Source organism: Dryobates pubescens, chromosome 8 (assembly GCF_014839835.1).
Source record: "Dryobates pubescens isolate bDryPub1 chromosome 8, bDryPub1.pri, whole genome shotgun sequence".
NCBI classification, from domain to species: Eukaryota; Metazoa; Chordata; class Aves; order Piciformes; family Picidae; genus Dryobates; species Dryobates pubescens.
The window spans coordinates 33421963-33432406 of record NC_071619.1 but is presented as its reverse complement, the minus strand read 5'-3'; the positions used below and the strand labels follow the sequence as shown (position 1 = coordinate 33432406).

At 43.2% G+C, this 10444-nt stretch overlaps 1 protein-coding gene across 1 annotated transcript in view; it reads right to left on the bottom strand.

The window, feature by feature from the left end:
• Positions 1-1222: 1222 nt before the first annotated feature.
• ABI3BP (ABI family member 3 binding protein) overlaps positions 1223-10444 on the bottom strand; it is a 146378-nt gene continuing 137156 nt past the window's right edge. Inside the window, exons 50-52 of the mRNA XM_054163898.1 lie at positions 9716-9877; positions 4487-4600; positions 1223-1943 (exon numbers count right to left, since the gene is read on the bottom strand). Coding sequence (XP_054019873.1) covers positions 1828-1943; positions 4487-4600; positions 9716-9877 — 392 coding nt within the window. The 3' untranslated portion in view covers positions 1223-1827. The remainder of the gene's footprint in view (positions 1944-4486; positions 4601-9715; positions 9878-10444) is intronic.

The following is a 10444-nucleotide window of genomic DNA, read 5'->3' as shown; positions in this document are numbered from 1 at the left end:
TATGTATTTATAAAAAGAGAACTCTTGAACAATTTTCCACAGGTTCTTTGCCACCCAGAAAAAAAAAAAAGGGGAGTACAATTCTAGTCAGTTTTGAGCCAAGGAAAAGCAGTTCAAGAGCTGTAAGAAATTCAATAGACCATATAACAGCAGAGGGCAAAATACTCTCCCTGTTAATATTTTCCATCCTATGGGTTCTAGGAATACATAAAACTACAAACAAGGAATTAAAGCAAGCTGCTTGAACTCTCAAAAACAAATTAGGAAATAGAGAGAAAATATTCCTACCTTAGTCTCAGCTGTACCATCCAGCCCTGTCTGTGCTCTCCCTCAGCCCTAACACCCCAGAACATACTGCTTCCAGAAAGAACAATATTTGCCACACAAAAGCATTTGTTTTCATGTAAAGCACTAAGAAAACCACTTGATTAAAAAATATTTTATTAGGAGTACAGTGTACCTGCAATGTACTTTATAAGGCATTTTCTATAAATGACTATTTCTACTAATATATATATATTTGGGTGTTCCTGCTCATATTATTATTTTTTCAATACATTAGTGATGCAATGAATAACACCTTTAAAAAACAAAACACCTACATCTCTTTATTTAGTTCATAAATGTTCAAGCAGTACAACAAGTAGCTTTGGGAGAGGTTTTAATCAAAATGACTCAAGCAGTGAAGTTCAGTTATTGCTATTTTCCCTCTGTCCCCAATGAACAATCTTTTAAACCACTTCATCTTCTCCTTTTAAAATAAACCTGGTGCTGGTGTGATAAGTAGCTTATTTTTTCCCTGCCCCTGTTTCATTTCTTTTACCCCCTTCACTGTGCTTGCCTCTGGTTTTTGAACCAGTCTCAGTCTCTGAAAACTGCATTCTGTGAAAAGCTTTCACACCCAGCTGGAGGCCACTTTCATCTTTATTTATTTTGTGGCAAGCACTTGGACTTGATAATCTCAACAGTCTCTTCCAAACTCAACGGTCTTTTCCAGCCTCAACAGTTCTATGGTCCTATCTATGTAGGCACCCATCTGCTTTAACTGGAGGAAACCAAACCCACCAACCAGGCACTGCCAAGCTCAGGGGCAGTGGCTCGGACTCCAGAGCAATAGGCTGAACATACTCTGTGGGAGCTGAAGCTCAGGAAAACAAACATGGAAAAAAAGCATGGACAAAAAAACCCTAACCAGATGGCCTAATGCTGCACATACAGCGATCTACCTCAGTGTCCTGGCAGGGTCATAACCTAGGTGGAAGGAGAAAGCGCTTCAAGTTCACTGGTTGCAGGGTACTGAAAACTGAAGGGTCTCTTCTATAGTTTATCACTGGGAAGACATCGGGTATCTGTCTGGACAGGTAGCTTGTGGCACTTACATTATAGAAGACGACCAGTGACTATGTAAAAACTACTGCACATGGTATTCCATGAGCAGCTCTGCCGTGACCGTGCCTTAAACATTTATTACAACATTATGATAAATAATATACACACTGTATCTTTTAAAATACCATATAAACCAGACCTCAAGAATAGGGAGCCAGCTTCCCTATGCATTATCCTACAACACATCCCTAGCCTCTTTGGGATTTGTATTTTAAAATCTGAAAACACATTTGTAAAACAGGAGTAACTACAGCAAGCAGCCTACGCTATTACACAATGAATGCAGTATTGGCATTAGACTTGCACAGACTCTTGCACACCAGCAAACATACTGAGGTGCCATGCAGATCAGAAACATTTCCATCTCTGATCCTGCCTTGGACAGCTGGTCAGGGGTAGCTCGTGCTGGGCTGTTTGGTCACCAAGTTCGTGTGGCCTCTACCATTTCCCGGGTATCGATGTTCCGCACTCGTACCAGCGAACGTAGTTGATTTGAGTCTCTCCGCCGATTTTGCCGAATTTGACAGGCTCCTGACGAACTGCCCTGAAAAATCCTGCAACAGAGGAGAGAGTGTTGTGTGCATGGAGCCCTCAGATGGTGCCTTTGATTCCCCTGAGGCACCTGTGTACAAGCCAGTTATTGGCTGAGCTAGTCAGTACCCAAAGGGCCGATGAGGGCCTACAGAAAAGCTGGAGAGGGATGTTTATAATGGCTTGTGGTGATAGAACAAAAGGCAATGGTTTTAAACTAGAGCAGGGTAAATTTTTATTGGACATTAGGAAGAAGTTATTTACTATGAGGGTGCTGGAAGACTGGAACAGGTTGCCCAGAGAAGTTGTGGATGCCAAACCTGGAAGCATTGAAGACCAGTCTGGATGAGGCTTTGAGCATCTTGGTCTAGTGGGAGGTGTCCCTGCCCATGGCAGGGGGGCTACAACTAGATGATCCTTAGGGTCCTTTCCATCTCAAGCCATTCTATGATTCTGTCATTTAACTAAACCCAATTGCCACAAGCCAGTCTGTTTGCTGCCCCTCTATTGGTGAGCACTCTGAAGCAGCCAGCATTTGTGCACCCGGCTCCAGCCAAAGCAGAAGCACTTGGGATTGCTGCAGCACAGAGCAGGGAATTTGAATCCTGCATCCACTGGGAAGTGATGGTCTCAGCACCTCTGTGCAGATGGTGCTGGCCTACACCCCTCTTCCCCCATCTGGCTGCTCCTGGGGTTTTCCTTAAACAGGAGTTGGTTCCTCCTTGCAAAGTTAAGATGGATTACATAGTCCCCACTGCAGTAGCCTTAACACTTCAGGAACCTAAATAAACCTGACAGCTGGGGATATTCCATGCTATTTCCCCATCCCCAAGCAACAGCTGGTTCCATCCTGCTTTCAGGCTGTGCTGTGTGACAGGATCCACATGCTTCCCATTCCATTAATGTTAAATTGAAAACTAAAGTGAGCAATTGGTGCTGAATCCATTCTGATCACCAGGCATGACCATGTGGCTAAAGCACACACACACACACACACACACACACACACACACAATTGTTCTGCATCCAATAGGCAGAAGCAGTTTTGATTCTCTCCCTGCATTTCAGGTCAAATGTGTGAAGCCAATGCTGTTTTGAACAGAACTTGCACTGGCCAGGGAGGAACTGAACAGCCATGGACAATCTGTCTGTTCTTTCCTCTGTTCAGTTAATTTTCTGGGTTTGTAAGCTACAGAAAAGGCTGTTAGGGTTTGATTGAGTTTAGTGTTTGATTTAGTGAGTCTTCAGGACATGGTCTAGTGGCCATGGAGGTGTTAGGTAGAAGGTTGGACTTGATGACCTTAGAGGTCCTTTTCAACCTTAATGATTCTGTGATGTTTTGCTGTTTGTTTTGTATTGTTGATTTTCCTAAAAATGGTTGTAGCTCATGAATCCACTCAGTTAAATCCAGTCACTGAATCCAGATTGGTTTAAAATGTCTGTTAAGCTGGACTAGCAACCTTTTCATCTGCAAGTTGGTTGGTTTTCCTTCATATATATATATATATAAAATCTTTTTAAAGTGAATATGGTACAGCTGAGAGGTCTGCTGTCCTGACAACACCAAATTGGATTTAGACAATCCCTTACATAAACAAAATACCTTCATGAATAGGCAGCACTGACTGGGGAAGGAAAGCAAAGTCCTCTTGAGAATAAATAAGTAGTAATAAAACAAAATTTAAAATCACAGGACCTTTCAGATCCTTCACCTGCTGTGTGTTTGGGAAAAGCTTGTGAAAGATTTAGGCACCTCACTTCAATCTTCCACGGCCAGCTCAGCATTTCTGTACTCTTGGAAGGTGTTCTATAAATGAAGCCCCACAGACAAGCAGGTTTGGTCCACGCGCGCTGGTGCCGTGCTGCTGTTTTCCTCAGCAGAACGTTCCATGACGTGCATCTTATCAATGCAGCTTGTGTTCTTACCCCACAAGGGAATGGAACACCTCATGCTGTCACCGCTGCAAACAAGCAGGGCAGCATTTGGCTGACAGAAATACAGCTTGCTTATTCCTGAGCCTCAGCAACATGTGAAAAACAGCCCGGCAGGTCAGCGCTGTGTTTTGGACAGCCAGTCCCATGCCCACTTAGAACAGTCTGGAATTCAAGACACTTGGTTCAAATTAGTCCACACATTCTGCAGCATGAATTATATTTTCCAGTCATAACTTTTTAGTTTCTTTTTAGCACTAAACAAAGCTGCTTAATGCCCAGTTGATGATTTACTTCATTTTAAACCAACCATGCTAGTTTGAACAGAACACCTCATGCCTCTCTGCAAACTCAGCTTTGGGGTTGAGTTTGGATATGTAATACCCACTATGAATAATCTGTTGGAATGTTTTAAGCAGGAGAGAGGCTGTTTAACTACCTGACAGAACCAGACTCTTAACCTTCTTTGAATAAGTCATTGCTCATTTTCAAAGTCTTCTTGACTCCCTTCTGCCTGCAAGGCCAGGAGCCCTTCTCCATCACCCACCGCAGCAGTGGGTGCTGACTGCACTGGCAGGAAAAAGCAACACAGGAATTGCCAGGGTTTGCTGCAGAGACAAGCTTAAGGACTTACCATCTTTGACTGGTAGATCTTCTTGCTGTCCTGTCCTTCCATCCAGGAATGAGTCTACAAATTGGCAATGATCTTCTCCATGGCCTCTCTGGTCTCCTATGTCATAAAATTTTCCTGAAAGCAAATGTGGAGCAAAGTTACAAATCCATACTGAGTTTAGTGAGGGCTATTTCCAAGTGCTGCTAGAGGCAGTGGGCTGTGCTCTTCACTCTCTGGTGAAGCCAAGATCAGTCTACCACTCTTTCCCTCTCAAGGCCTGTAGCTGTTATTTGGACATTCTGTGCATACTCCAAGGACAGTGCTTATGGCTGTAGACAAAAGTGCCTCTTTCCTGGCAAAAAAAAATTACCAATGCCTGAATGCATTTTTAATCCTTCTTACATTTCATACAGTAAGTGAAATTCTGTTATTACCTAGAACTGAGAAATGAGATAAGTTTTGCTGAATGGAAAGGAGGTTTGGTTCCCTGTGAGGAAGCCTCCTGTACCTTCATTTTTGGTTGTTTTTGATTAGACCACCTCATAACACAGCCAAGGCTTGGTTTAAAAGTCATATTTCTGTTTCATATCATTGTGGTTAGGATTTGTATGTGCCAGTGATGTCCTTCAGCAAACAGATGACCTCAGTGTATCCAGAGCGTGATGTGTGCCTGTGTATTTATTTGCAGGATTGCTTAACAGGACAATTGCAACTTGAATAGAAAACAAGGTCTCGAGTGGCCCATGCAGCATGTGCTGACATTATGGGCTGTTAACAAGAGGACTCACAGTGAAGTAGTTTTGACAGGGAGATGTTTTTACTTACTGGTTTGATTTGCAAGACACTAGTAAAATCCAGTTCAGAAGATGGAGAGAAGCATGCTACCTTCCCTTCCCAAACCTGGACGGGAAGCATTTTCAGATAACCTTCATTTTATTTCTTAACTCTCTTCACAGCACTCCTTCTTAACATGTTCAACCACTGGTGGTGAGGTTGAAAGGACAGGTGAGGCTGTTTTGAACTAGGCCTGGTGCTCTAGTGTAAGCTAAGCAGGAAGTCCAGTGACTCGTTAGGTGTTGGGTGTCCTATGGCCTTGAATCTGTGCCAGCCTGGCTGTTTGAGAGATGGTGAGGTGGCTGATAATACTCCTTCTGAAAGTGCCTACCAAGGAACTCATATTTTTGTGTTCTGATCAATACTTTGGCAAGAAGTCTCACCTCCGCTTGAGGGTCTCTGTGCATGCAGGTTTTGCTATGTGCCTTTTCCCCCTCCCCTAGCTTTAGAAAATTATTTATTACTATCTAGTTTTGGCTGCAGGCAGATTTTTTCCATAGGAGAACTGGTCAGAGTGAGTTCTTCTCAACAATTTTTTGATCTGAAATTAAGCACATTCAGGCTGCCCAAACCAGCATTTTTTCTCTTTTTCCATGGCTGTTGAAGGTCACACTAAGCATTTGTTTTTTTTCCTCCCCTCAATAAATACTTTTTTTTTTTAGGGGGCCTGCTTTTCTGGAATGCAGCAGCTGCTCTGGAGAACTCTTAAATGAGGTCAGCAGTAGATGCTGGTTTATAGGACAGTCCTGGCATGTATAAGGTAGATGACTTTTTTTCTTCGTGAGAGTCAGAATAAACCAGATCTTTTAATGGCTAACACAAGGCCAGTAACTTCCAGATACACACACACGATCTTCTGGCCCACATCATCACTCAAACAGTTGCTCTGCATAAATTAGCAGCATCCTCAGTGACTATTAAATTCTTACTGCCCAGTTCTTCCACACCAAAGGAATACACTTAAAAACATTTAGCTAACAAATGTCTACATTGATTTTTCTCTTTGGAGAAGAGCAGTTCTACCATAAAGTACTTTTTCTTTTTTTCTTTTCTCCCAGTGTTCCTTAGAATCATAGAATCAATAAGGTTGGAAAAGACCTCAAAGATCATCAAGTCCAACCTGTCACCCAGCACCTCATGACTACTAAACCATGGCATCAAGTGCCATGTCCAATCCCCTCTTGAACACCTCCAGGGATGGGGACTCCACCACCTCCCTGGGCAGCACATTCCAATGGCCAACAACTCTCTCTGTGAAGAACTTTCTCCTCACCACGAGCCTAAACTTCCCCTGGTGCAGCTTGAGACTGTGTCCTCTTGTTCTGGTGCTGGCTGCTTGAGAGAAGAGACCCCCTCCTGGCTACAGCCTCCCTTCTGGTAGTTGTAGAGAGCAATAAGGTCTCCCCTGAACCTCCTCTTCTCCAGGCTAAACAACCCCAGCTCCCTCAGCCTCTCCTCACAGGGCTGTGCTCCAGACCCCTCCCCAGCCTCATTGCCCTTCTCTGGACATGTTCAAGAGTCTCAATGTCCTTCTTAAAATTGAGGGGCCCAGAACTGGACACAGTACTCAAGGTATAGCCTAACCAATGCTGAGTACAGGGGCAGAATGACTTCCCTGCTTCTGCTAGCCATACCATTCCTGATGCAGGCCAGTATGCCATTGGCTGCCTTAGCCACCTGGGCACACTGCTGGCTTATGTTCAGCCAGCTGTCAATCAGCACCCCTCAGGTGCCTTTCTGTTTGGCATCTCTCCAGCCACTCCGACCCCAGCCTGTCGTGCTGCATGGGGTTGTTGTGGCCAAAGTGCGGCACCTGGCACTTGGACTTGTTAAATGACATCACTACCCTTCATGGGTGGTCTTCAGAAAATTAGATACAATTTTTGATTTATACTCTAACTTCTGCAACAGCAGAAGTATAAATCTGTGCTAAAAGCCAGCACACAAAAGTATGGTTGTTGGCTGCCTTATACAGTATTTGTACAGCCTCCCACATTCCAAGATCTTCGTGCTGCTTAAACAGCAAAGCTTCAGAAGGTGTTTTCAGCCCAAAGTGGAGCTCAGACTTCAGCACAGGACTGCACCGCTGGCACATGCTGCTAGCAGATAGACTTCTGATGGCATTGGGCGAACACATCAAGACTGTTTGGCTTCAAACTGGACTTTTCTCACTCATCTGTAGAGGCTCATGCCATACCAGTCTCACTTAAGAAAGGAGGAAAGAGCACCTTTCCTTCTACAGAAACATTTCAGTGCTTTCAAATACTGTGACAATTGGTTAGCACTGGTTGTTAACACTTCCAAGAGCAAGAACCTGGCTTCTAATGAATACAATGTGGCTACCATCATCCTTCTCCAGCCAAGATAAATCACCACCTTTCCAGCAAGAACAAAAACAATCTAATGAAAATAGGAAAATGGGCTCCTGATACATGAAACTTTTCTTCTAAGATTGAAGTAGCTTTCACTGCAGTGTTAATTCACTTGATTTAGGACTGAAGTCTGGTCCTGCTAGACTAGCACTGCTATTTCCTCTACTGGCTGTTTCTGTGATGCCTCACTGCCAGTGTTTGCCATTTGATCACAGCTGGTTAGTACAGCAACAGCTGAATGAATGATACTTCTGTGCAAACCAGTCCTTTTTATTCACATAATTGCCAAGATATTGTTTATGTATGAGGTATTGTACTTAGTAGTAAGGACAGGGCTTTCCTTTCTTGTCTGCTCATGGGAGAATGGTGTTGGATGCAAGACTAGGCAGCCAAAAATTTTACTTGCCTGGCCTACTCTACACTGCCCTGCTCTTGTCTTTCTACATTTCTGTATACAGAGACCAGAGCCCTGCTCTTGTGAGGTACTGAGCTCTAAGATGGGGCAACTTTGGGTTGTTAAAGATGATTTTTTTTTCAGCCAATTATCCCTAGTTAATTCAAGCCAATGTGATGAACATGCTGCCTACCTTGCACTCAAAACACATTTCCCATACATGGTGGTATTATTATCTTTGTGCTCTGAGTGCCACACTAATGCCATTGTGGTGGAGTTGTCCATGCAGCTCTGATAAAAGACCTCTGATAAAAGAAGAAAGCCAGGATCTTGAGATGGATTGTAAGAAGGTAATGTATTTCTAAATCTGGCTTGTAAAAGCTACATGAGACACAAAGTTCTGTTTAAGTATTGATTAGCTGAAAAACACATTTTTACAGGCAGTTTCCCCAGCTTACACACAGCATGTGTCACTTGATTCTGATCTTATGTATGTTGTATTCATGTATTCATCTGTGTGTTCAGTACAGCTTCAGGTGCTTATCTCACTCTTGTGACCTTAAGACACGGAACACAACTTGAGAAGATAAAGCCAGGAGGCTGCTGTTAATAATAAAACCTGAAGTAAGATAAATAAGGGAGGGGAAAGGGATTATAGGCAAAAATGGGACATGTGAAACAAACCAAAAATGTCAAAGCAAGCGAATAAAACTTGTTGACTAGAGTTGAAGTCTCAGGTATTTACAAGCCTCCCAGTAATGAAGCGACTAGGTGTTTACCAAATGGGATGGAAATGATTCAGTGCAATCTTGGTCTAAAATGAGATCCTAATCCTCTAATTAAGAATTATTCCAGGCTACTCTTTAAATACAGATTTGGCACCCTAACAATATGTGCTATTCACTGGTAGAGACCTGATCTTTATCAGTTTTCAGGATGACCCCCAGGATACTGACGTATCGGAAATCAGATGATCACCAGGGCAACAAAGCTGGGTCTGGAGCACAGCCCTGTGAGGAGAGGCTGAAGGAGCTGGGGGTGTTTAGCATGGAGAAGAAGAGGCTCAAGGGGTACCTTATTGCCATCTACAGCTACCTGAAGGGAGGTTGTAGTCAGGTGGGGGTTGGTGTCTTCTCCCAGGCAGCCAGCACCAGAACAAGAGGACACAGTCTCCAGCTGTGCCAGGGGAGGTTTAGGCTGGATGTTAGGAAGAAATTCTTCCCAGAAAGAGAGATTTACCGTTGGATTGTGCTGGCCAGGGAGGTGGTGGAGTCTCCATCACTGGAAGTGTTTAAAAAGAGACTGGATGAGGCACTTAGTGCCATGGTTTAGTTGATTAGATGGTGTTGGGTGATAGGCTGGACTCAGTGATCTCAGAGTTCTTTTCCAACCTGGTTAATACTGTATTCTGTCAAGATGATTATCACAGAGAAGTAACTCTTGGGTCTGGAAATTCAGAAATTCAATATCAAACATGTCAATAGTTACTGAGCAGAAGCAGTTTGCTCTTTATGATTGATCTGTCTGTGAACAAGATGAAACAGAGCAGAGCCTGTCCTGTTAAACTTCTTATTTCTGGAAGTTTGATATCTTCAAGGCATGAATAATATGGACAACACATTGTGACAATGTGATGTGAAGGTCTCTTACCTGTGAGTGAGTCACTGAGGTATATCTTGTATCTCAAAGAATTACACAGCTGCACTCCTACAAATTTCTTATACCAAGTCCTCTTTACGTATTGTTTCCCTTTGCATTCTGAATAGGTGTCTGAATTGAATTTGATTTCAGTCCAGATAGCATCCTTTCCCACTGCAGAAGAGGAAGAGAGAGGCTGAAGTGTGATGTTGCATACAACACTGTGTACAACAAATATATTCAAATAAATAGGATCAGAAACCTCGCACCAGTCAACTGCATTTTGAACTAGAGAGATACCTCAGAGATGCACCAAAGTGTGCAGATATGATTGATGTGATGAACTGCTTTTGCTCTCTGTGGTGTCAGTTTGGAATAAGCTCATTCTAGGACCTTGTTAAGAGGAATTTTTACAAGGGCTTGTTCTGATAGGACAAGGAGGAATGGCTTTAAGCTGGAAGAGGAGAGCAGATTTAGACTGGATATTAGGAAGAATTTCTTTACAGTGAGGGTGGTGGGACACTAGAACAGGTTGCCCAAGAAGGTCATGTATGCCCCTTCCCTGAAGGTGTTCAAGGCCAGGTTGGATGAGGTCTTGAGCAACCTGATCTAGTATGTCCCTGTCCAAGGAGAAGGGGTTGAAACTGGATCATCTTTAAGGTTCCTTTCAACTTAAATCATCCTATGACTCTATGATATGATTCTGTGACAATGTGTGTTGACATAAAATGTGTGATACAG